The 27,883-nt window shown below is 37.9% G+C and overlaps 1 protein-coding gene and 1 long non-coding RNA gene across 3 annotated transcripts; both read right to left on the bottom strand.

Moving 5' to 3' along the window:
* Nucleotides 1-7,409: 7,409 nt before the first annotated feature.
* On the bottom strand, nucleotides 7,410-11,530 carry LOC131351301 (uncharacterized). The gene is made up of 3 exons (XR_009204367.1): nucleotides 11,308-11,530; nucleotides 8,063-8,273; nucleotides 7,410-7,973 (listed from the first exon to the last, which is right to left on the bottom strand). It is a non-coding gene; the product is annotated as an uncharacterized LOC131351301 (long non-coding RNA).
* Nucleotides 11,531-18,364: 6,834 nt separating this feature from the next.
* bmp5 (bone morphogenetic protein 5) lies at nucleotides 18,365-27,862 on the bottom strand. 2 transcript variants are annotated; one of them, XM_058386094.1, is made up of 8 exons: nucleotides 27,635-27,862; nucleotides 26,828-27,396; nucleotides 23,019-23,211; nucleotides 20,825-20,973; nucleotides 19,721-19,918; nucleotides 19,382-19,458; nucleotides 19,156-19,266; nucleotides 18,365-18,953 (listed from the first exon to the last, which is right to left on the bottom strand). In XM_058386094.1, the coding sequence occupies exons 2-8, from the start codon at nucleotides 27,306-27,308 to the stop codon at nucleotides 18,804-18,806; spliced, it is 1,359 nt and encodes a 452-aa protein (XP_058242077.1). In that variant the 5' UTR covers nucleotides 27,309-27,396; nucleotides 27,635-27,862; the 3' UTR covers nucleotides 18,365-18,803. The 2 variants fall into 2 exon arrangements, with proteins under 2 accessions (XP_058242077.1, XP_058242076.1); XM_058386093.1 differs by having other exon boundaries at nucleotides 26,828-27,862.
* Between the last annotated feature and the right edge of the window lie 21 nt (nucleotides 27,863-27,883).

Here is a 27,883-nt window from a genome sequence, read left to right on the forward strand (position 1 = left end):
ATGCAAGATATTTCTCGACAAGAATGCATCCAAGGGTAACCCATTCTGCTGACAGCTTTCTAAAGCTTTCCCCTGATATGATATTTTACAATATATCAGGAATTGTGAGCTAAATAAAACATATATTCATCTCCTTTGTAAGAGGTGAATTCCACAGACATCAGTAATTCCAGCATGAATATAGACGTGTTCTTAATCCAGAGTAAATTCAATTTATCTGATGACTTTCAAGTATTTTCTCCTTTTTCTATCTATCTATCTATCTATCTATCTATCTATCTATCTATCTATCTATCTATCTATCTATCTATCTATCTATCTATCTATCTATCTATCTATCTATCTATCTAACTAACTAAATTTAAAATGCATCAAAATAAGAAGAAAAGGAGAGGTGGAAGCTCCATGAGTATGTTAGCTCCTGATACTGAAAGCCTTAAAACAATGGCAATAATATTTACATAGGTTTATGTTAATGTTATTACAACAGTTAGAAGTATTATTATGGATTCTTGCATGCTTTTTAGCACAAAAATATAAATGAAAAAACCTCTATGGCATGTGACATACACAAAACTATCTTGGATAGCCAAGCCATCAGATGGACATAATGGTTTTAATGGACAGGTAAACTTGATACTTGATATTTTTTAAATCATTTAATCAAAATTCATATGCAAAATTTGATTAAGAAACCCACACTAATATGTTATGTGGTGAAATGAACTTCTCCTAGACTTCTGAACAGCTGAGTCACTGGTTGTCTTCCTGAAATACTTAAACTTACTTACTTACTTAAAAAAGCGCTTTTGTTTTTACAAGGTTTCTGTGTGCTATCTATCCTCCAGAGTTTTAGACTGATGATATTCTGACCTAGTGACCCAGTGTTGATGTATTTATTCATAGAGACTTCAAAGCACTTTTGTCCGCCACTCTGGATAAAGATGTCTGCCACATGGCGTAAATGTAAATGCTGTGGTGTCATTTTCAATTTCTAAAATCTGAGCTGCGACACTTTAAATTTACATTCGTATCCACTGCTTTGTGTAATTGAATTTAACACTAAGCTGTTTGTTTCCCAGACTGTCCATAATCCTGGCCCCCAGGATTAGTTGGGAAGATTGTGCATGCCCATGTATCACCATATCAACATGAAAAATGAACCTAAGAATGCTGATGAATGCTGTGGTAGCCTCTGTGGCTTTTCATAATAATCCTATGTGCTACTGAGTGCTCATTGTTGCTAAATTAAGGTTAATGCTCACATGTTATGGGATATTCTCTAAAAGATTAATGAGGTTAAAAAAAAAAAGAGAAAGGTGTGGCTTCAATTCGCCGCCTCATAAGACTGGCCCCTGTGACTGGCTTTTGTTTTTTTCCTAAGAAAACCAACCGGGATTCTATGCAAAGAATTTTGCACGGAGTCAGTTGCTCTGTTTTCATTAGGAGAGGAACAAGAACTGAGCAATGAAATAAGACCTGAGCGATCGACTTCCCAGCTGCAACCATAGGACCCTTGAGATGGCAGTGGCCCTGGCACTTTGACCCTCCAGACTGACAACATGGGCCGCATAAACATGGGTCATTTCCCCTGATCTCAGGTCACACACTTCCTGTCCAGTCAGGCACCTTTCCTTCTTTAGATATATGCTTCCCACAGAGCCCAAACGGAGTTTCTTATATAATCATTTCCTTCCCTTCCCAAGTCTGTTTGCTCAAAAACAGAAAATATGCTGAGCCACTAGCAAACATGGATATTTAAGGAACAGTCGGTTGTTAAAAAAGCTTTTTCTACCCATTTTGCATGTATTTATATTGGCTCAAATTTAGCCATAAAATCAATGAAGTATTTAGGTGAAAGGCAGAGAGAAAATGTGTTTATTTACAAAATAATCATATAAAAAAATCCCTGGAAAGCAGTAAGACTGTAAAATAATGTTTGCTGTGATGCAACTATTATTATTATTATTTTATTTATTTTTATTTTATGTTTTTACTTTATTATTGATTTACTTTTTGCATCAGTAGTAAACTTTCAAATTAACCAATCACAATTAAGGTTAGACAAATCCAATTCTTTCACATTTTCATGTTAAACAATTACTAGTGAATAATTCAAAAATGAATTTCTGTCTGAAATCAGCTTCAACAGAGAAATTTCACTCAACTGTTAAGTCAGCCTGAACCTCATAAAAAGATTTTTTTCCTGAAATTTTTATTAGATACCATAGCCAGGTCGCTTTTAGTTTTCTTGCCAGAGACAGATCGCTTTTTTTCATCCAGTCGTAGAGGTCGTGCCAAGAAGGGTACAAAGAGCATGCCGTGACTCTACAATGAACAAAAGCACAAGTGACTCCAAGTTGACAGGGTTACCAGAATTCATTTCTAACTCAGCTGGTGGTAGGGAACTACTGAAACTTCATAATGAAATGGTATGATAAAAATCTTTACTTTCCCCTACCTTTTTGGGAGGGGGGTGGCCGAGAGGACAAATGGCAGGCGGGTTATTTTCCACACTCATGGGGTGCGTGTGATAAATGAACTCAATTGCTGATTCACTCCCAGGAATTCCTGTCTGTCTTTCTGCCTCCTCTGCGTTGTCAGGGATGCTGAACATCTTGGCATGAAGCTCCAACTGATTACATGTACCGGTATTCTGATGTGTTTAGAAAATTGTTAGAAAAGTGCTGGACAATTTAAACAGAGAGAGAGAGAGAGAGAGAGAGAGAAGTATATATGAAAAAGATTAAATGTTTAGTGTAATAGAGAGGAACAAAGCATTCATAGTCAACCATAATACTTTATTAAAAATGTAATATATATATATTACATTTTAAATATATATTAAAAAGTATATATATATATATATATATATATATATATATATTTATATATATATATATATATATATATATATATATATATATATATATTTATATATATATTTAATTCATGTATGTATTACTATTGTTGCTGTTGTTGCTCAAGGCCACTTTGCTCTTTCACTTTGCACTTTACAAAAAAAGATTTGATTATCACAATGCTTTTAAAAATCACAATGCACACAAAACATCTAAGCCTTCCTCTGGTTTCACATAATTAACAGTTCCAGGTTGTCATGAGTTGCTTTTTTTATCTCCCACAGCAAGAAAATAGTTATGGAGAATACAGGCCAGCTTCCAATCCGCATAAATAAATTTAATTCTGTCATAAAAGTATAGACTGCCAGCTGAAACAGGCAATTGGGAATTATTTTACAGTTTATAGACCATCAATTCAGTTCGAATCGTTTCACACACTTCTGTCATTTCAACCAGCTCTCAAAGAAAATTATCTGAGGATATTCACGTCCACTTTAGTTGTGCTCTCAATGCAGTTAGGGTTACAAAGTTCAGCTGGGGAAAGATGGATAAACAGACAGAGGAGGGGAAAAAGGAGGAGTGGGAGCAGAGTAGAGGAAGGAATACTAGAGCCTATAGAGTTTTTCTTTCTCCCCCATTCTCCATGCAGTTAGTAGCGGGCGATGAAAAGATAATTTCTCTCTTGCCCTTTAAGCAAAGCATTGCCATGGGGGTTCGATTCCACTCCAAAATGCTCCTGTGCTCCCCTCCAGCTTTCAGGCTTTTCAAGATCAGGCCACTGTCACATGAAATAGACACCTAATAGGTGAGCTTTTGTCTTGACCCCTTCACATCTGCCAACCCTCCCAACCCCCCAAAGACCACTGCAGCATAGTGAGCAAAGACTATCTGTGAAAAAGAGTACAAAAGGGCGCTGTAGACGAGTCGATAAAGCTGTGCCAGTTCTGTTTCGGCTCCACAAACGAAACTTCCCTGGTTTTACATTTACAAAAGGCGACGACCGCAGGAAGGTATCATTTTGAAAATATATGTGGAAGCATATATTATCAACCACATAGCAGGGGCGCTATGTTATCATGCGGTGGATTTTTGTTTAATGATGTGGCTTATTAGTATGCGGGGGATTTTTTAAAAATGTTTGTACTGTATTTTTTTTTTTACCTCAGCAGGGGATTTTCAGGCTTTGTATAGCATTCCGTTTTTACCAAATCAACAAACACCCACAAATGTATCCTTGGACATGTCCAGATAGTGTATCTTTGATAACATTTGGGTATCAGAGAAAGAAGAGAAACACAAATGTGTGTTTGTCTTGGGCATGTTTCTCCACTACAAGACAAAAAGGCTTCTTTGCTCAAAATGCTGCATAGCCCTGCCACAAAATATTACCCAAGCTACCTTACCTCAGAGGCCACAACCTCTCAGCTAGAGCATAAAGAGAGTATTGAGAGTCTTCACCTGAAGTGCGGTTAGGATGTTGGCCAATGGCTGGCCGTAAGTGTCACGGCAGTGCACTGCCTGAACGTGGACAGGCACCTGTGTCGTCACTTAGCGCAGCATCATGCCCATGTCTGTGCCAGTTGCATGCCCAAGGGACTCTTCATAACCAGCCAAGCTTATACAGCCAGCTTTGCCACCTGGGCCAGAATGAAGGAAAGACAAGCCTATAAAAACATAATCCCCCCAGGAAAGATAAACAAACAGTGGGGGAGTGTATATAGAGAGCCCAGTCTGAGGGCCAGAGAGGCCCTGTGGCTTTTACAGCAAACAACGTAATAAGGGCCTCAAGGGACTGTGAAGCTGATGAGAGAGGGACGTACAGTTCTTGGATGATCCACTAGTTTGGACGACCTGCTGCGGTTTAGCACGAACTTTCTGAAATCGCATGGCTTCACTAGGAGAAATGCAGTGTGCAGAAACATGGTCGTGTTCTTGCCTTACTGTATACCCAGTCACACATGCATTTAGAGACAAGTGGAAATTTGTATGTTTCAAAACATGCTGCTTTAGTAATTACAATGTTATAGCAATGGCAAGTATACAACAGATTATATTCATCTCAGAACCAGAGCAAATGTACTAAAGCATACGCAAACAAACAGAGTCAAACACTGAATAAAACAGTGCCAGCAGTGTTGGCAGTGGCATATGAGGAATAATTCAGTGAAGGAAAGGTTAAAATATGATATATTTTGAGGATATATGCTTTCCATATGTGGAAGAGAAAACAGTAGACAAACAACTGAATAATTGTGAATGTTTCTCTTGGGCATTTGGATGATACCTCGGTTTTGCTACTGGAATTTCCATCACTCACTCGGCCTCAGAAAGGGCAGAGCGTTTCAGTTGTCTCAAACAGCAGGATTATGTCACTTTTGCCAGAATGACAGCATCATACAAGTGAAGTTAATGCTCTCAGTGTGCACTTTGTTTTCCCCCGAGTTTTTTTTTTTTTTTTTCAGAAGTAAAATACTCTGACACATGTGAAACTGTGCATGTGTGTGTGTGACTGATGCAAAAATGTGCACACATCTGGAACTTCACTCATTTACTCATTAATTTAAGGATCCGCTCAGGTCCCCCGTTTCCAAAATGCGAAACAGAAACAGCAGGAAAAATTTATTGCGGGGTCTGTGTTATAAACAAAGACATTTCGAGCACCCTCACGCTGGTGATGAGTAGTTCAACCTCCTTCTATGGATCGTTTGATGTTCCTCCTACTGAAGGTCTCAGAAGCAGAAACACAGCCACTTTAGCCCTTGTTTCAAGCTTAAAGAAGCAACACATAATTAGGCCTGGCTGAATATATACATGCAGGTCAGCAAAAAACACACACACACGTAAACATTTATAAATAATGCTGAAATTCAACACGGTGTTTTCCAGTGCTGTTAGGCAAGACCTTGTGTAAGCTGGAAGCACTGGCGAAATATATGCAAAATTAAGCAATTTATTAGAAGATTCGACTTGTTTAACATATACTAAATAAATGTAAATGTTATAAACATTTGGAAACCCTGTAAGTTTTCTGACATCTGGCAATTTGTTAATCTCTTCAGTTAGCCTTTAAGTGTGGTCTTTAAAAAACAAGGATACACTGTTGTCAATGTCATAAATTTAGAGGCTGTGGGTTTTTTTTTCTGTAAAACTGAATATTTTCTTCTGAAATGAACCCAAGCCTGTTCGTTTTATTATGTGGATGATCTGCATTTAACAGCTGTGTTATAATTGAAGTGGTTACTAGCTAGGGGCAAGGGGTTAAACATGCAATTATCTAATCAGCTAATCATGTGGCAGCAGCACCATGCATAAAATCATGCATATACAGGTCACAGGCTTCAATTAATGTTCATTTCAAGCATCTGATGTGGAAAATGTGATCTCAAAGACCACTGTTCATGGCAGATGGGCTGGTTTGAGTGTTTCATAAACTGCTAATCCCCTGCAATTTTCACACATAACAGTCTCTAGAGTTCATAAAGAATAGTGTGATAAATAAAAAAACATCCAGATGTTCTGCTGGGGGATACGCCTTGTTGAGGAGAAAATTCAGAGGAGAAGGAGATGATGGTTGGAGCTGAAAAGAAAGCACTCTTTACAGCCATGGTGAGCAGAAAAGCATCTCAGAATGCACTGACCTGATGTGATCTCAAGCTGTTGCAGCGCATCTGCCTTAAGGCTCAATGTGTTGTGCATTGTGAAATGCTTTTCTGTTCACCACAGCTGGAAAGAGTGGACTCCTGTCAGCCAAGAACAGGAATTTGAGGCTACTGTGGGCACAAGCTCACTGAGCAACTGGGCAGTTGGAAAAGCTGGAAAAACATTGCCTGGACTTTTTCCAAAGTTGAGCTTTTTTCACTGCTGTGGGTTTATTTCTGCAGTGTGTGTGTGTGTGTGTGTGATGCACACTATGCATACATTATATTTATTATATAAGTGTATTATTAATCTAGTATATTTGAAAAAATGTGAATGTTTCTCCTGGGTATTTGGACAATATCTAGGTTATTTGATTCCTGGTTAAGGTCCTGGTTATGGACTACTGATCAGAAGGTTGTGAGTTCAAATCCCACATCCACCAAGCTGTGCCTCTGTGCAAGGCCCTTAAACCTCAGATGTATAAAATGAGATAAATTGTAAGTCACTCTGGATAAGGGTCTCTGTCTAATACCTGAAATATAAATGCATTTGAGGAAAAAAAGATATTTAGCCCCAAATCCTATAATCCAAATCAAATCCTATTTATAAAAACTAGCTTTTAATGGTTTTGGCATATTAATGTATAATAATATTTTAAATAATAATGTTAGTTATTTAAAATCAGTGTATATAATAAATAGATTTGGAGATCATTTCTAAAGCATTGGTCTGGTTTTGTCGCACAGACCTGCTAACCCTGGACATCAAAGCAGCCAATTTTATTTATAATGAATACTAAACCCATCAGTGCAGAAAATTACATTGAACACACAGTGTTTTGGTATACATCACAGAATAGTTTATGAAGTAAAATAGTACTAGATAGTAGTAGATCTTTAGTGAGGAATAAATTTCAGACACCCAGTGCAGAGACCCAGTGTATATCATATTCATCATTTTATCCTGATGGCTCATGGATTATTGTTTTCATTTCTGGGTGACTGATTATCCAGGAGAGTCCAGGAGCTCTAACTGATCTGTGCAGTTGGTCAGGATACATGTGAATTTAAGAAATCACAAACATGATGCACACTCTGAAGCTCTCAGTGCCGGACCCAAGCCTGGATAAAATGGGAGGGTTGCGTCAGGAAGGGTATCCGGCGTAAAACGAGCAACAACAGCAACAAACTTGAAGCAAGATTAAGTAAATTTTGCTCTAACAAAATCCTATGATAGTAACCAAACGTCTACTGAATGGACATAGCTGGAATAACTCAGAGCACAGGTTGTTCTCAGTCCTTTTTGTGGAGGACAATGACTCCTTAGTAGATCACTCAGCGCACTAAATACACACCCTCCCAATGCTGGGTTATTACCTGAAAAACCCACTTTGAGGACACTAAGCTCGTCTGCGAGAACATATCTGTCTTTTCTTTTCTTTTCTTTTTTTTTGACTCCCGTCTGCACCGTTTCCTGCAAAATAAACAGGCAAAACATTTGATATTTGCTTTATATGTTTGCATTAATGCTAGGATTGAGTAGCCACATGTTTTACTTCAAACCTTCTACATTTACATCCTGAAGATTTCCACCAAAATGGCGCTTTAGTCTTTGGAGGAATCCCTGTTGCCATCTTAAGGGCCATTTTTCACTTATCAGTTCATGTTAGGAGAATGGAGGGATTTAGTCAATGTAACCGTAGACTTCAATAGCAAAACATGTCCAGAAGGCTTTATAATCTGACATTTCCTTCCATAAAAAATGCAGATAAAGCTGTGGAGAAGAAAAAGAAGTATTAGCAAGGATCATACTGGGTTCTTGTACTTTCGTAACTTCTGTTAAATCTATTCTCTGAGCAGGCCAACATGATTCTGTCCATGATTCAAAGTACACAGAAATTCATGAAACAGAGCCAGGGTATCACAGTCAACATTTCCTCCTAAGGCATAATGTATATGTGAATGATAAAGAGATGCCTGATTCAGACTATAAGAAACAAGTAACAGATGAGAAATATGGTTTTACCTCTTTGGGCTTTCTAGATATTTTAGGGTTAGTTTATGGTCATTGCAGCAGTACTACAGGTGATAGAAAAATATAAACCAGATGTCTAAGGCTCTTAGTAATAATAATAATAATAATAATAATAATAATAATAATAATAATAATAATAATAATAATAATATCTTGTAAAGGAGAGTATTAGGATCATATTAATTTGTTTTCTTTGCACATAGTAACACTGCTAAACTTTTCTAATTATTTTTCAGAATCTATTGAGAAAAACCTCTCCTGGTCTTTTGACAAAGTCTGCAAATACAGGTGCTTCTGTTGACTGTAAATTGAATAACAGTGAATGAATGCACTACACAGTAATCCCTGAATTTCGGTGTGTGTGTGTGTGTGTGTGTGTGTGGATCTGGGATTGATGTGTAGCTCATTCATTCAGTGTTATTCAATTTACAGTCAACAGAAGCACCTGTATTTGCAGAATCTTCTGTGCTATGTTCCCTTGTAAATAATGCATAGGGCTTTATGCTTTGATTCACAAGATCCAAGTCCTCATCTCACTTCCAGTCATATTGTGTTTACTGACAAAAGTTGCATTTAATTTTACATGTCTGTGGCTGGGATTGAGGAAGTCAAGTTGGATTGTCGAGAGCTAAGGCTCTTAAGCCCAAGTTCCTCTGGAAAACTTCTTATAGTCCACTTCCTGGTTAGATTGTGAGTAAAAAGACAAATGTTCTATAAAAAATGTCATAAAGGAGAGCCAAATATCAACTGTCTTTTTATTTAGTAGCCCTTATTATTCAGACTGGCCTTCTAAGCCCTACGCTAACAGACTACTATTTAATTTATTGCATACATTGCACATTTTAGATTAGTCGTTTATTTTAGAAAACGTTACAGCATGTGGCTAACAGTAGATCTTTCTACGCTACTGTTTGCCTTTGAGTCGTGTATAAATCATGCAATGGAAACACACACAGAAATGAAAACCCCACCTTCTCCTACAGGAGTCATGGCATCCAGGGAAACTGCCAGTAAGATTACCATAGCTTAGACAGTGTTTCAGTGTAGCAGGGATGTTACCCGTTGTTTGCTAGCTAGCACCGCTTGCTTCAGCTTCACTGAACACCTGTTGCAAAATCATTCAGTGACTTCTACAAGCTTAAGTTCATTCAGTAACTTCACAAAGCTCTGTTGTGTGATCATATTAAATCCATGAGGAGACTGTTAAAAAAAGATGCACCAAGGTAACAAGAGGATGGGGTTTAAGAGGGGACGAGTGGGGTATGAAGCTGTTCACAGGCTTTGGGCTTCACACTTGTGTCACAGTGAGTCTGACAGTGTTACAAGGAGCCCTGTGTGTAGTCAAAGGGAGGCATGGGACTTTCTGGGGATCCTCTAGTCTAGAATAAGCTGAAACCACAAGCAGCTTATTTTGACCCCCCCCTCCTTTTCCTTCCCCTCCAACTTCAGTGGAAATCTGCAGCTTCAGGGAAACACGCCTCCTTGATTGATCTCCTGCGAATAGAGCAGGCTGCAGGGTTTTCATAGGCAGCCATGCCACTCCTGCCAATGTCAACTGTGCTCTGTTATAAAATCTCTCTGTAAAGCAAGGCCACAATTTACTTGTGAATGGGCCTTTCTTCTGAGCCCAGGTGTTAACAATAGAGGGTGTTTAAGGAAGCACTTGTGCTGAGATTCTGCTCAATAAGATGCCAGTATTTACTGTGAGAACCAAACTCTAGTTCAGAATTGAAGGACTGCTCTGTTATACTTTTGAATGTGTCATTATACAACAAAAGCATTATCTTAGATGGTTTTTTCAAGATCTTCTGCACTAGAACCAAAGTAGAAAAGAACGTTTAACATTTCCAAATCATTTTACAAAAATTAAAACAGATATTTTTGATATTTATTTAATTATTTTAATTATTTAGTTTTTTTGTTTAATATATATATATATATTTATATTTTTAGAACACCCTTAAAGCTGAGAGAAACAAAGTGCAACAAGTGAGACAAACAAAATCTAAGAAGTTATCCAAGACTTCTACTAAGTCAAAACTACTAATTTTCATGAAATTTTATAAAACCTCCAAACCACCAAATCCTGATTAGCTTTTATTTGACTGTTTCCTGTCCGTTTATTTATATCAAGCATATTTTGCTTTAGAGAAATTCTTCATTTGTGCCTTAGAGCTGCTTAATTGAATATTCTTCTTGCTCAGATCTTCATGATATGCTTTAAATTGTAGTTTCAACTCAGTGATCAACTGCAATGCTATGCAGGAGTAATTTGCGGTAGGGAATATGATTCAAAATTGCCCCCAGCTGGAGCAGACGCATCAGATTTAGGTCCCTACCCAACCATTTAGCATTCCCTTTTCTCGGCAGCTTAAAGGACAAAACATGGACATTCGTCTTGACAAACACCAGCTGTTGAGGTTTACTTCAAAGAGGTGAGCCATCGCCTCCAGGCCAACCTGGGTAATGTTACACAACACAGTGCAGGTGAGTGGGGGTCTAAGGGCTTTGTCTAGGTTTTGAAGTTCTTTTCGTTTGCAGCCCTTGATATGGTTGCAGACATTTCAGTGAAATCAGTGGGGAAATTTAACTTTAGATTCTTTAATTAGACAGAATTTCTGACAGACTTTTATTAACTTTAATCAGTGTCAAACTTATGATATTAGCTCAACAATCAGAAGATCCGATTCAGTCTTGATCATTTTGTGATACGCAACCTGTTATTTGCATCAGAGTATATATGTATGTATATATGCACTATTCATTCCCCTACCATAGAAGTTTCATTTGCAGTGCACACGAGAGTCATAAACAAATGTGACTCTTCCCCTTTTCATCTTCAGGGTGGAACAAATGTAGAAATAAATACTCTTCATCCAGAACAGGTTTTAGATGAGCATCAAGGCAATGTCATTGGATGAATCCTTAAAATAGATTTTGATTCCTCCATATTCCCGCAATTAATCCTCTTTAAAATAAAATGAATAGATTCAAGGTCTGATCACAGCATGAGCTTATTCTCCTTAATACTGAAGTCTTTTGTGCTTTGCAGGTGTAGCAGATAGGGGTGTGGTTTACTGTAGGTCTTCACTAGAAGGGAGGTGGTTAGGGGTGAGTTTAAGGGGTAATGAGTAACGTGGACACCCGAGTGCTGTTGTCCTTTGTATATTTATGTGATCTGTCTCTCTGTCTCTCTTTCTCTTGCCCTACTTAATAAGCTGAGCATTTGTGTATGTGGCTGTGAGCAGAACAAAGCCAAAGCTGTGTAGAAAGCAGTGAGTGAGCTGGAATGCTCTAAATTTATGTGATTTGTAAAAGGTTGTTTTGGCCCTGTCTGAGTACAGGGCACATGAACAAGGGTACAAGCACAACTTATAAAGCTCTAGGTTCTGGGTTCTCTAAACAGTGCAGTGCTGAGATCTTTGGAGGACTAAATCATTTAATATATTCGATTACTTCAGTGGAAAAGTTGTGAACAGTTTAATGTAATTCATTGTAATTCGAATACATTGCCTAAACATCTGTGAGTTCCCCCTAGAACATTTTGAAATTTGGGTATCGAGTGCAACTTACTTTGTTTTTGCCTGTTCTCCTGCAAATTGTTTGAAAAACTGTGTCATTTTCTTTAATAGTTCTATAATAGTCTGGCCTAGACGTGACAAAAGCATTAAGTAGTTTTTCTGCATCTAGTCACATTATATTTCTTATCTTTTTTATCAATCCTAATAAAATAACACTCCCTGAGCTTCAAATGAGAGACTAGAGTCACTAATCACACCAGAGACTTTTACTGCTGGCCATCAAGAGTTAGTACATAGTCAAAATCTCATCATCCTTTGACTATTTTTACCAACAGAAGTCCCCCAGGTGGTCTGTCATGCCTTCACAAGTCATAGAAACACGGATATGTAGATAACCTTTCATCCTTCTAGCTTATCTCAGACCACCTGGGTAGTTTCATTTGAAGGTCATGTAGGCTGCAAATCAAAGGCATAACGAGGGTTTTTAACATGTCTTATTTGGAAATCACAATAAGTGCTAATACTGCACTTCTATATTTCTATATGGGGATGTGAATCAATCAGAATCAACCTGCTTTCCAATGAGGAGTGAAATCACTTAAGTGATGATACCTTTTCTACTGAAAATGCCCAGGAGTTAGCCATGGTTTGTATGAATGTAGTGAGGCATTGGACTACCATGAGAGATCATGGCTGCTATCCAGTTGCATCAGTTTGATGGCTTAAGACAGAAGGTATACATCTGCCCACCTCCACCGCTTCCTTGCCCACCTCAATATAGCTAGTTATGGTGTGGATTGAATCAAAAATAAATGAATAAATAATAATAATAAAAAAAAAACACCATAGTGTTGGAAAATTTAATTTTCAATTCATTCTGTTGTGCTCTTCCCCTATCCCAGGCTTTCTGGGAAGTAGCTGTCATTATCATTTCCATCTTTGCATGAAAGAAAACTGCAGTGGATCAGTGCCTCAAAGTGTGTACACATGTCCTTGTCACTACTACTCACACGAATGTCTAGTTATTGAACAGTGTGGTCACCTGTGGTACAACATTTCAATTTTCACTACTGGAGTTGCAAATACCAGCATCCCAGTGAGATAAAAAACAGATAGTGTGTGACCACTCAAAAATTCGTGGCTGAATCCTTCGTTGAAATGGCTGTGTTCAATCAAGAAGGCTTGCAGAGCATGAGTGTTGAGCCTCAAGCTATGGAAGAGTCTGTTAAGTCAAGTGATTGTTTTTGTGATAGAATTTTAGTCCTAGTACTTCAATATGTGAGGCTTTCCCATTGTTATCCAGCTCATCACATGCTACTGGGACTGTCTACACCCTGCTGTCCACCCTGTGACTTGCACACAGTTTGTGGTCACCACTTGTTTGGGAGCCATGATAAAGCAGATTCTGCCTCTTCTTGGTGGGGATGAAATGTTTTTTACTTTATTATTTCTTCAGCCAGGAACTATTTTTGGCTACATACTCAGGCATAATAATTTGTTCAACTGAATAAATCATTTAATTGACCAAACTACAGTAATGCTAGACAAGAGTGCTTAATAAGGAGGCTGCTGCTTCCAAATGTCTGTGTTTCAAAAAAAAAAAAAAGATGCAACAGTCTACTGCCACTCAGGTCAGTTCTGTACCACCTGTCCTGGCACTAGGTGGAGTTTTCACTAGACACCGACAATGGTCTTTATGCCAGTCAACATGCCCTCTTATCTTCTTGAACAATCCCTGTGATTTACCACACTCCAGTGCTAATGTCTTCCAGTAAGATTTTTATACCTGTTGAGTCTGCAATTTATTTCATTATGGACCGAGGGCATCCGTCTCCCAGAGTTAGCGACCCAAGCAGCATAGCGACACATGCTTTCTAAACCAGTGTGTAAGCCTTTTATATTCAGCTGCATGCCACATGGATTTACACGCACACACACAGATTTGTCTGCGTATACCACTAATGAGTACTTCTGCATCTGACAGGGTAACTAATATGAGTGTTTCTTTAGTTTCAGTACTCTCTTGAAAGCACATGTGAGCTCTTTAATAAAATTCATACTCATGGTGGACTAGAGGACGTTTGGTGAACTTGGTGGAAAAACATGCTGGAAGTTTTTGATCATCGTTGTCGATGGAATGACTCCTAAAGCACGGTCCTAAAGCACACTGACTGCTCCTAATTTATGCTCTGATCATAAGTATGTTTTGATGGCAGTCTCTAAGTGTTCTGAAGTTTAGAGAATGAGCAGACTACATCAGGAAACTATACTAAGATCTGGTCTACACTTCAATGCACTGTTGCGTTGCTTTTAAAACACCCTTCAACTTGCCTTAAGCCCATTTCTATCGAACTCCTCTTTGTTTCAACTTTGTAAAGGTGCTCAAGTCTCCCATTTCTGGGGCCTGAGCAGTCAAATATGCAGTGTTAGAGGAAGGATAATGAACAGTCAGCCTTATTCACGGAGCCTGTGAACGTCTTAGTGGGAACATTTTATAGACTATCCATGTGAGGTCACGTTCAAGTTCACTTTGTTAATGATACTCTACAAGGAAACAAGCACATGGAAAGACTCCACTAGTTTAGAAAGAAACTAGTTTTAACAGGCATTGCATTCGAGACACCTCAAATTTAGCACTAACAACGTGTATAGAAAGTGCATTCGATTCCTGTGACGTTTATGTTTCACCCAAGGTATAATAAAATAGAGACAACACCTAAAAACTCAGTGTATCGTTGGATAATTAATCATTATTTTATACAATGGGGTATACAGTGGAGAGTAAAGGCAAACAGTACCTGAGCAGACCAAAAGTGTGTTGAAAGTTCAGTATAAGCATGTGAATATGGGTTATTACGAGCCTTTGGATAAGCACAGAATAGTCTTTATGATCACAGCAGCAGAACTAGACATCTAGTAGAATCTAATTATAGAGCGAATTAAACATGTTGACATATTGTTTACTTGACAGAAATTGGTTCACGGGTTGCAACATGTCTGTAGAAGGTTTTTAACTATCTGTGGAGTGTCTACAAAGTGTAAGGGTAAAACAATGTCTCTAAAATTCAGGATAATGAGCTAAATGATGTCAAGATGAGAAGATGATGGTATTCACAAAATTTTCTGAAATCAACCAACAGCTCAGCAATACATGCATTTAATGTGTCTTCATAAGTAGTAAAAAATCTCAGTTTGTATAAACCTTTAGTAAATGTTGGGCATGGAAACTGAATGGAAAGCCCCTTTTAAACCCAAGTATGTAAAGAAACATGTGAGTATGGCACAAAAAGTAAACAATGCTGAAAACCTCTTTCAAAGGGGATGGGTTTTTTTTTTTTGTCTGCTTGCCTCCTTGAATAGATCCTTGTTTTCACATTCAGTGCATTGCAAATAAGACATTGACACATGGGCTGTTTTATTTAAAGAAGGAATAAAAGATTAAGTTGTAATGGAACACAGTCTGGAGAGATTACCTCAAAATACCTTTAGTCTCAGTAATCTGAGCGAAAAAAAGCATCACAGCTTGATGCCATGGTGTAAAAAGGTGACCATGGGGTTTTCTATATTTAACAATCCTCTTTTCCATAGAAATGTGTGCCTTCATTGAAGGCTAGACACACACACACACACACACACACACAAGTGGTATGTCAACAACAGCGTTTTTTGTTTGGTGTTCTGTGCATCATCTTGTGCCATTTAGCATGTAATATGTAACCCAGATGGTTGGATCCATTCACAGGATTCTGATTGAACATAATGAAAGGTTATAGAGCCCACCCTCGGCACATAAATGGGAAAAGATGAATAAGACAAACTGCAAGACATTTTGATTAGATAATGTTCCGGCAGCTTTGTGGACTGGCTGTAATCTGACACAAAAAATAAACTATCAAGCCCAGCAAAAAAAAAAAAAAAGAGAGAGAGAGGAAGAGAGAGGTGGGGTACAAATAAATAGATGGAGTTTAACATGTGGTAACAGGAGAAGAATTCATAGATGGAAATGGCAATAGTTAAGTCGAGTCAAGTGCAGATGATTTTTTATTCTATCCACACTATCCACAAAGCATGATTCCTGTTCCGTTTACAGGGTTAATTGATTATATACATTTCTATGCTTATAATAAGTATGAAAGAAGGCCAGCTGCAAGCCGTTTGTAGAAGTTCATGGCTCTATTGCGAGTCTGTTAGTTTTTATAGTCACAATGTGGTAACAAGGAAAAAAGAGAACTTTTGGCAACTGACACAGTATAATATACTTATGAACTTGAAGGACGTCAAGTTCATAAAGCACAAAGAGCAGAAACAGGGCCTCAATTCAAGGTAAAACCATGATTTACAGGAGCACATAGCTGGCGTTTGTAATCTAGTGGGCAATGTCCCTTGGTGTTATGGCTTAGGAAACCTCAAATCAAAATACTACTTCACATTTATGTCCCTGGGAAGTTTAACAGCTGTTTGGAGAAGATGCCATTTGAGCCCGAGTCTGACGGCAAGAAGATGAAATGAGCGTCAGACCTTCTCTGACTCACTCTCCAGTTTCCCTAGTTGGACGTGTGCATGTGTTAAATAGCATCACATGTTACATTAATTCGTGTTCAGAAAGGTAACCGTTCCCTTTCTAGAAGCCACATAACTTAGTGCCCTTTGGCAGAAAATCCCATAAAATAGGAGCCCATTCATCTGGGTAGAAAGGAAGACATTTACCAGAACTGGAAAGAATCCCACAATATTAAACAGTAGATGGAATTGTGAAGTGGCAGCAGTAATCATGCAGGGCAGTGGGCCACAGGAATGCAAATCATCTGCACTGCCGTAAGTTAAGTTAGCAGGTGGCCTCCTCTAGTCATCCTGTGTCAACACTTGTTTTTATATACAGCCTGCATAACATCTGCTCGGCTGCACGGCTGCTTTTAATTAAGTGTAATCCACTCATTCAGTGTTGAACAATGTGAAGTAGAATCACAAATCAATGGCAAGTATATCTCAATAAATATTCCTGCATATCAACCTATTGCTAGTATAGACACATCAATCTATAATCTAATCTGTTTGGTTTGAAGCAAAGCCGCGGCTTTAAAAAAAAAATGGGAAGAGAATTGGTGTGTGGGAGGAAATAATGCTAATACTAATGCTAATAATGCTACATTCGACTGAAGATAGGATTTTTGAGCTTGGCATTGTTCGAGCTACTAAGTGCATTAAAACAAGGCCACCGACAAGCAAGTCAGCTAATATTAGGGATTCATTTATTTTCACACTTTGTGTACAGTGTTACAGATTTAACCAAGTAATGTTTCTACATCAATTGCTAGAAAGTAAATGCTACTATAAACTCATCTAAACTAGTGCAGTGATGTTTTATTTACTGTTGTCGGTGTGAGAGATATGTTCAAGACATCATCATATGCTGAACTCAGGATTGAGAAAAATTCCTTTTGGAGTTGGACGTCCAAGTTGAGGAGGAGTTTTCATTCAGGTTTCATGTACAAGGTGACAAGTGTACAAGCTTTAGTTTCATACAATAGTGACTATATAATTGTGGGTTTTTATAATTATGAAGCTTTTAATTTCAAAACCTTGGGACTAGAATTGAATTTTTCTTGTAATACAATAAAATTGAAATGTTATTTTAATTCCTTTGAATATATCAAAGCTATATTTAGGGTGAAATTCTGCTGCAGTATTGTCTCAGAGTTTCAAAAAATCCCAAAACTATCAGACAAAACATGATATTTTTTAAGTATCGTTTATTGTTTTATGCATATCGGTATAAACATATAAAAAGATTTGATTTTACTCAAAATGAAAATCAAACACTTTCCTACACAATTTCCTACAAAGGTTTACTGGCTAATGACACCAGAAACCGGACAGATAATGGAATTCAGTTGAACTTCAGTTGATGTATAGCAATATCCATGATCATAAAGCAGCTTTACAGAAATCTGTGCATGAAGCTTTGATGAAAGAGCTCAAGCAAGGGAATAAAAATCCCTGGGATGACGAGAGAATAAACCTTGAAAGGGTAAAAAAGTTAAAAGGAAAACCGTCCTCCTCTGGGTGATGTTGGATTTGGATAATTATAGTTTAAGAATCATGCAGGTACAGACAGACAGTGATGAATGAGAGTTTAGATATAAGACACTAAGCTTGAAATCTGTGGTAAGTTGTAAGGAAGTCATGTAAGTGAAATTATTTATTTATTCACAGGAGCACAAACGCTATTTATAAGACTTTAAAGCAGAATTAAGATAAAGGATGACTGAAGAGCTTATATAGAATAAAAAAAGACATTTCAGTAGCATGTTTTGGAAACATATTTAATAACACATTAACATTGTCCTAATACAATAAATGCAATATATATATTATTCAAATTACTAATGTAAATTCTGCAGGGAATCAAAACATCAGCATTTAAAATCGCCAGAAATATTGTTCATGATCAAAAGGGGCAATAATAGCTGCTGCTTAATTGACTGGCCTCAGATAGGTATTCAGGAAAGAGCATTTACTATCTGCAAGTGGTAAATGTTCAACGTATCTTCTGTTATTTCAAAATAAAGCCAAATAAATAAGCACATTCATGAGCTAATATATACATAACACTGTACATCACTGTAAATCTCAAAACTATCTATTTGGTATGTGTTTTATTCCAGCAATATTATAGGTGGCAGGTTTTTACAAAAAAAAAAAAATGCTTACTCTAGAGTCTCCAATCACACCCAAACATACACAGAGTTCAGTGGCACCCACAAGACCTGACTACCATATTGCGATATTTTTTCAGAATTACATTTGAGCTGTCATCGAAGTATAGCACAGAGATTGCGTTCAGTTTGGTCGGTGCACAGCAAGGCTTTGGCACATTCTCAGGAAACATGAGATGGACCTGAATGGAAGAAATGAAATCAGTGATTTATTGAAATATTAGTAAACAGACATGACATATCATTGATATCTGGTTTTGTTGTGTAATTATGACACATGCAATGCATCCTCTTTATATATATATATATATATATATATATATATATATATATATATATATATATATATATATATATATATATATATATTAAGTTTAGATTTACCAGAGTTTGCACAATTGCATGATTTGTTGCATTCATATGTGCATTGAGTGGGAATGAGCATTCTCCGTCGCAATAAAACGCTGCATAGCCCTCAGGTGCAATTATCCAGTCCTTGTGAAAGCAAAGGAAAAGATAAAGAGAGAAGATAACATGTTAAGTAAAAAGATGGTTATTTTTATGTTGCAAATGTGTGTTCCTCTTAGTTGCTCTGTAGCGTGTCCCGTACCTGCCATCCTAATTCACGGAAGCTGACATAAAGCTCATGCTTCTTGCAGGCTTGCTTCTGTTCGCTGATGTTTTGCTCTAGATAAAGGCAACCAAAACCCACCATCAGTGTTCAAATGCGAGCATAGTCATTTACTGTTGTTTAGTCTACTCCTGCATGGGTGGGCTCTGTGACCAACCATCATGAGCACTTCTCTATGTTCAGCTGCTAGAAGGTATTCTCCCAAATAATGCAGTTAAGCAAGGCTTGTGTGAGTTACCTAAAGCTTTACAAAGAGTGTGATGTTTCATTTATATTTAAAGTTGCCTATATAGAGATTTCATTATGTGTTATATCTACCTTCAATCCTTTTGACCTGTGAGGTTTTCGGTTGATTCCTGCCTTTGTTTCTGCTAGGATTCTTCCTCTTTCCCCCTGTGGCCCTGACAGAGCGTAGCAACACTTCACTGGCTTTGAAAAATGCCACAAGAAAAGGCTGCTTGGATTGCGGCCCACTCCTGCCAATGATCCCAGCGGATTTCATGTTGATGCTTCGACCTATACATTTAAAACCAGCACACACATGGTTAACAAACTGTCCTTAACAATAAGCATATCTTCATCTATACTACCTATAAACAACCAGCAAACCCTGAAATTTGCAATGTGCTGATTTATGTATTCACTTAATTTGGCTACAAACATAAAGGAGCTGTGTTTGCTTTGTGCCATGCGTGATTTGGTGAACATGTGGAACATGATTAATCACAATGTCAAAAAGACAAAAACATGCACTAAGAATATTTTTTTATCTATATGCATATACATATAGCCTACAATGCGAACCTACAATGCAAGTAAAAACTTAAATGAGCATATGAGTATTATTTTCTTCTAACAAAGCTTCCTATGAAGCAAAAAAAAGTCAAAAAGAAAAGTCATTGGCCATTGTTTTTAAAATTTGGTTCTTTCCTCAGAAATAAAAAATGTTATTTGACTCTGGCTAGTGTCTCGTGGCATGCTGACTGCACATAATAAACAGGAGAGTTGTGTTACAGTTTTGTGCCAAACTTTATTTTCGTCTGTCTCCACAGGCGAGAAAAAAAAACACCAGTCAGGTTGTGTCTTGGTCGATGTATGTAGTTCAGCAGGTGGTGGGAATTTGAACTATTCAGTATAGTTGCAGTATGGAAATACATCAGCATGAAACACATTCAATTTAAACATAGGTACAAAACTGTTTTGCAATTGCAAATATGGAGCAGGATTTCTTCGTTCTAGTTGTCAAACTTACTCAGCTATAAATAAATAATAAATTACCCAGACATGAAATCTGCTTATCCCAAAGGCCTGAGCCAGTGATTTTTCCAGCCCTTATGAGAACGAGTTTATGAGTACTGAATTTCAGTGCCACTAGGCATAGACAACTTTACAAAGCATCCATTATTACATTTGTGTCCTTACCGTCCATGGTCTCTACACAGAGCTGAAGGCCCATGTTTTGCTGCGGGTTAAGCAACCAATGGTTACTGGTGGCTGTGATGTCAAACACCAGCCATCCTCCATCTGAGGCACGAATTTTCTTCGAATCGAGCAGAAATGTCTCTGCATCCCTAAATAACACATTCACAGTACAGCTGTGAGATAAATTGTGGTCATAAAAGGCCCGAATTATCCAATAACCACTTCCAAATGCAAGCTTCAATATGAATCTGTTCCAGGCATTCCTTTGTCATCTTGGCATCAATATCATGGACCGGCAATTCCAGTTAATCTAATTGTCTGGTGTTCCAAAACAGTCTGTGGGCCACACACCATGAGAACAGAGAAGTCACAAAACAAAGCTGATCAGAGACACTAACAGGCCCAGACATGCCACATGCACACTTTGGTTCTAATCACACCACAAATAGCTCTTCTTAAACTTTGCTCTTGTTTGAAAAGTCTCTTTTTTTTTCTTTTTTCAATATAAACATCTTAATCCAAGAGATTTGGGTTATACTAAAAGTGTTTCCCCACATAATCCATTTATCTTAATCCAATTTTATTTCATTACTTTTTTCTTTTTTTTAACACATTTTTATAGAGCAACCACAGAGCAGAACTAGTTTTTTGGCATTACATAGTTCAGCTTTTATGAACTGGGTGCTGAAATGCGAAATTCCATTTATCAAAAGAAAATTCACAGCAAAGACTGAGGCAGCGAGGCCTATTGCTCATAAAAGCAGACTTAACCCTAAGCCTTTGATGGCCACGGTTGCTTTAAAAAAACCTTGCCTGCATCCCAGGAGTCACATATGTCTCCTCACATACTGTATCATTCACGCCTGGTAGATACAGGCCGTGTCTATGGTCTGGCTGTGTATGACGAAAGAGAAGTAACAGGTTTCTTTTCCAGAGCATTATGACTGTAAAAGGGGCAGGTGGGCAGTTGGCACTCTGTATGAATGTGGCTCTTCTCTCTCGGAGGTCATTATTAGAAGCAGATGGCCCTGTTTGGGAAGTCTGACAAAGTAGGGATATATCAAAAGGGCGATAACCAAACGGGCTTCCGAGATTTCTTATGTAGGGGAAACTTGCAAATGGCCTGTTAATGGAAACCTTTGATCTCTGGGTTTTTTATCAGTGAACATGGTGAGAGTGAGGCAGCGCAGGGTTCGAATGGACAGAACTAATAACACAACATGCACATGGTTTCTCCATTGCCGAAAACAAAGAAACTAGACGTACGCAGCCAAAGGGCTTGAATGACTGGGAGCTTTTAGATTAGATAAAGTACATAAGCACAGCTGCTTCTAACTCAGTGTTTCAGACTGGAACTGTTCTCCACCCCGCCATTGATTATGACTGTGTATTCTTTTAAACGAGTGTCTGCAGATGGTTTTATGTGTAAGCATAAAAATATCTACATGTGACATTTAGAAATTCATGACCTTAACCTTTTTTTTTAACCCTTGTGGCAGTGCATTAGTAATGTTTTTGCTTGTGAGAAACTTGCTGACATATTCAGGATTTAAAATAGTTACAAGCTAAACAGACTGCAATAAGTTGTCATGAAAAAATGAAAGCAGAATCTATACACTGGGTAAATTTTACAAGTAGTCTGATTTTAAATTTCACAAAAGGTATAAATTGCTTGCTTTGCTTTCATGAATGTGTAGAGGAACAGTATATTAGCTGACACGTGTGGGCAAAGACAGGTCAGTATTTCAATGGTGACAAATTACGCTCTTAAAACTTCCTGAAACATGCTGTTTAATCACCACTAGAGAAGACTCCAGACAGACTCCAGACATACGCTAGTGTAAACAGGATGTTCTTTTATTTTCTGCCTGATTGCCTACCTAAAGTGTTTTGCAGAGCAGCCATGGTCTTAAAAGTACTAATGGAAAAATGTAACCCCAAATGGTTCAACAATTTAATCCAGGCAGTGTTGTCGGATGACTGTAACGGCAAGGGCTGGGAACATGAACGAATTTTTGCAAAAAGAAAAACAGTTTTATGCCCTAAATCTAGTGACAATAAAAATATCATCCATGCCCCTGGAAAAAACAAAAACAGTAAGAAAGATAACAAGCTTGACCCAGTAAAATTATACATTAATACTTTTATCTCCATAATAGATATATATGAATATGAGTACGTATTTTAAACTCACCTATTTTGATATTCCCTGGTCACCTGGTATATGGAGACCTTTAGTGTGACGTTTTCATATCTCCCATGGCTGTGATCTTTATAGATGCGAAACTCTGCTGCTGTTACGGCCTCCCCTTCCGGAATTTGAGTCAGGTCAAAACGGAACTCTTTATAGTGTCTCCTCTGGTGGGAAAAATCCCTGTCTCTCTCCACTGCAAAAGAGAGCAGCGAAAAAGTGTTGGAGGGAAGAAAAAAAACACGTACAGAACTCCATTCTCTTTAGATCAGTTTCTGCTGGAGGGACACGATATCATCTCACACATGATGTGCTAACAGTTGCTTCCTATAAAGGGCAAGATTTCAAAATCTAAACATTTAGATGAAGGAAAAAAAATATCTCGAATCCGTTAAATTAGCTAAATGAGCAGAGGTAATGTTTTTTTTGTGCTGGGCCTCTACTGTGAGCTTTCAGTATTCTTTCAGTATGATGAATGATCTGGCCGTTAAGCAAAACAGGCGTTCACTAATGACACTCTGCCCTTCAGCATAGACAAGTCCACAAGATAAAGTGTTTGTTCCTCTTAGGCAGGCTGGCAATATTAACATATTTCACATATTTTACTTCACTGATGTTAACTTTTTCATTTTCATGTTTAAAATACACATAAGATATTCTGATGCTAAAAAAAAAAAAAAAAGATATTCAGAAATATGTCTCTATTAAAGATTTATTGTTTTCCTAAACTCATAACACTGAAACAGTATAAACGTCCAGCCAAAGCTTTAAACCACAACATCCCTGATTTATAGACTACATGAACTTGGAACGTTCCAAATATCTAGAATCTAAACAACCAGATGTTTATACATTTTAGTACACTATAGTAACATGTAAAAGCCGTGAAATCATCCCAGCTATATACAAGGCCTAAAATGAGAGTGCAAAGTGATAACTAAGGAGACAGCGTTTGTAGCTCCATAGTGTCAGTGATATAAGGCAGCAGTGTTTCTCTGATTTATCTATAGTGAAAGTCGATGGCTACTTAACAGGAAGAGGTCAGAGGCCAGGCCCGAGCCATACCAGCTGCTCAGGCTCAACTTCAAGCCTGGCCTGCTAATTAAGAACAGAGGTCAAAGCCTGTCAGGACACAAACAACACTGGTTTAATTCACAGGATTCATTTAAAGCGTAACTTTTTGGAACAGGGTCTGCACTCTGAGCAGGGAACCTGTAAACCATATGTGTTGTGTCTATGTGTTGCATATCCACTATATATATATATATATATACATATATATATATAATGATACACATGATTTGCGTTCACGATTTATGAAAAATTATGAGATATCTTTTTTACAGTGCTGCTCACTTAAGAGATTTAAACCAAATCATGATAAATGGAGTGATATCCTGTCACAAAGGTTTCATAATATGTTTTATTAGGAAAGGGTCAGCTGCTCCAAACTGCTCTGAAATTCCATATTTCATTCTACCTCTAAAATGATTTAATATTCCTAATAAATCCCTTTTATTAGGAAGAGAGTATATCAAAATAGAAATACAGTACTAATTAAAGTATTGGCAATAATTCAGTATAGTGTATTAAGTATTTTTTATATCAGCTTTTAACTATATATACTGATTCTTGCTTGTTGGTCCTGTCTCGGTTTAATTTAGAAGACCCGTGTACATGCCCTTATGAGTCTAAGTGAAAACATATGTAGTGTAGTCATTGTGATAGCTTTCCCTGTGGGCTACCTAAACGGAAACGTTTCAGCAGGTCAGCCAGAAATTTAATCTGTTTTATTCACCCTCATGTCAAAAAATTGCTGATATTATTTTTGACAATTTAACAACTTTTAAGTACAGTAACTGACTAAAACACAAAACTCAATTTTAGCAATTCAAGCTCTAGTGAAACATGATGCAAAACAACCATGAACTTACGTTCACAATTTCTGACACGAGGAGCGGCAACAAACATTTCATGACCAAAACCAGTCTACCCTGTCCCCTGTCCTCCCTTTAACAACAGGAAATAATTAAGTCAAATTATCCACAGGTCAAACATTCATTTGATAAGTTTGCATGAGCTTCTGGGTGAGAGGGGTCACGGCTACTGAAGCATTACGGTCTAAATCATGCGTATCGCTGTGACTCTTTCAAAACACACAACATTCCAGAAACCAGGGCCTTAATAGCATGTATTCAACACAACACTTCAGCATGTCCTAGGGAATTTATTTAATGTTTCCTGCTTTTACCCCCCTGCATACCATACCATGTGTATGTAGCCTATGTCTAACTAAATTTGCACGGACACTACAGAGGCTTTACAAATTATCTGATATAATAACACTCTTTAGAAGCCAGTGTCTTTTCCTTTTCTAACCTGTAATTCTCTCCGAGTTTCCAAAGACTATGTTCTATTTTATCTGCTTTATGGAGATTTAAATGGCATGCTGCAAACCGTTTAGCCTATATGTTGTAAATGAAAGGGTGTCAAAAACATGTAAGAATAGATGCTACTTATGTCGCTTTTGGAGTCGGAACTATAAATTGTACTTGGAAATTTAGCACACGTTTAACAAAGACGATTAAAACAGATGCTAAGAATTTTTAATTACTCATTACAGACTCGTGTATCTGTAGTGTAAACTGAGGTCTATATCATTATGATTTGTAATTACTTTTTTAATAATAATGTGCATCGAAAACATAGGAGGACTTAATGCATGTAAAAATCGAGATTGTGATTTATATTTATCTTAACACAAAGGTAGGAGCAGGACACTGGTTATCATCTACAGTATTTGTTACACAGAATTATATTCATTTTATGTTAGATTTTATGAATGAAGAATAAGCGAATTAACGTGTATTGCATAAGCCAGTGATTCTCAAATTGATGTCTAGGAGGAAGCGTAAGCAGAAGATATGTGTGTGTATGTTTGTTTTTTTTTAATTTATTTGGTCTATCATTGGATCTATCATTATCAAAGTTATTATATTCATTATCACGTTTGTAATAGTTACTGGTGACTTGAATCCGAATTTCAATATTAGAAAAACAAACAAGACTACAAATAATGCCAAGTTGGGCCTAGTGTGTTCTGCTGAGGGAAAGTTCAAGAGGAAAAAAGCTCTCCGGGGTAAATAAATAACCAAAATATGATTCTATATTTAAACCGGGTTTTTTTTTTTCTCTAATAAATCTGTACTCGGTGGAATTTATTACACTTCAAGGGGTCTCTGGCTGCGAAACTTTAAGCACCCCTGGCAAGTTTTGAAAGTACTCCACAACTTCACCAGACCAAACCTAGCCAAATTAAATCATATGCTAAAATAGTACTACAAATAGTAAAGTATTGTGTGGCTAGCGCCCCCCCCTCCTCCTCCTTTCCCCCAAGGAAAATGTTACTAAGGCCAAGACAGACTGTGAACAAAGTTCTGTTTGTAAAGATAGGAGCTTTCTCTACATCTAGATGTGTGTTGTTTAATACAGGTTTCACCCTATGGTGTGTCCAGGTAATATTTTGACATGATACAGCAAGACCTTTTAAGTAAAGCCTTTGCAGTTTTACTAGTGCTGGAGATAAAGACTACCTGCATGTATGAAGCGTAGCTTTAAATGGTAGCTGGTTGACTGGGTATAGTGCACTGACGACACTGGACAAACACTATGTTTAGGACGCATGGAATATACTAGAACAGGCTGATGTGCCATTGTTGACTCCCAAAAAGTTTGCCACGACCTAAAACCAACGATCCACAAATAGAAAGGCTTTTAAGAGGCATCAGCTTCCTCGGGTAATGTATACCTACCCAGATTCACAAAGCTCATGACCATGTCGGCATCGTTCAGAAAGTTTGCGTCGTGTGAAGTAGCCAAAGGTGGACTCTGACTTGTCCAGGCCACGGGCGCACGAGAATATCCATACGGAGCGCTGTGCTGGCTTTTGCGCGAATTTCCCAGAGAGTTTATACTGATCGCTTTGCCTGTGCTCTCGAGTAGTGCGTCCTCCTCCGCTTCCTCGGTCGCCATGGCGTTGTACAGATCGAGCATGAAGAGAGGTGCCGAAGATGCCTGCTTTGCCGGAGAGAAGGGTTTCGGCCGATGGGGCAAACCCAGGATGGAGAGAATCTCCCTTTGGATTTCTCTGCGCTCGTGGTTTCTCAGGCGTCTGTAAATGAAGCTCGAGTGGACATGGTCTTCCCCTAAAGTGCACTGGACACTCTGAAAGAAGCCGAGAAAGCTCCACAGGAGTGCGAAGGCCGCTCCGGCGCACAGCGTGAAGACCTTCATAGCTGCGATCTTATTGATGCTGTTTCTTCACCACTCAGGTCTCGGGCTGTTGATGAGCTCCATGACAGTGCGTGTACCATTCATAATACTAAAATAAATATAAATAAATAAATAATAAGTAACGGAAATTATAAACTGAAACTGCACCTTGTGTCCGTCGGATTTGTCTAAACAGTCAAAAAGGTCGCAGTCCTTTGTAAGTATAATGGTTCACATCACGCTTGTTCCTTTTTTTTTGATTCACCGCGTAAACTTCTGAGCCTTTTATTTAACTCCTTTTTTTACCCACAGTGGGGAAAACAGGAAAAAGAAAAACCCCAACTTACAGATTGCTCCTTCAAGTTTGTGTAGTTAAGTGCTCCGAAAACAGCGGACAAAAGCGCGAGTCGGCCCCGACACAGAGATCCGAGTCGCATGAGTGAGGAGTCGGTGTTTGCTGTTTAAACTCGCTGGAGCTCCGGCGCTAGAAGCCTAGACATCTGTGTGGGGGAGAGAAAAAAGAGTTCAGACCGAGTAGTCCGTCCCACATACAGGATTCGTGTTCACCTCTAGCGGCCGCATGAAGTCTAGTTGAC

This window comes from Hemibagrus wyckioides, linkage group LG03 (assembly GCF_019097595.1).
Source record: "Hemibagrus wyckioides isolate EC202008001 linkage group LG03, SWU_Hwy_1.0, whole genome shotgun sequence".
NCBI lineage: Eukaryota > Metazoa > Chordata > Actinopteri > Siluriformes > Bagridae > Hemibagrus > Hemibagrus wyckioides.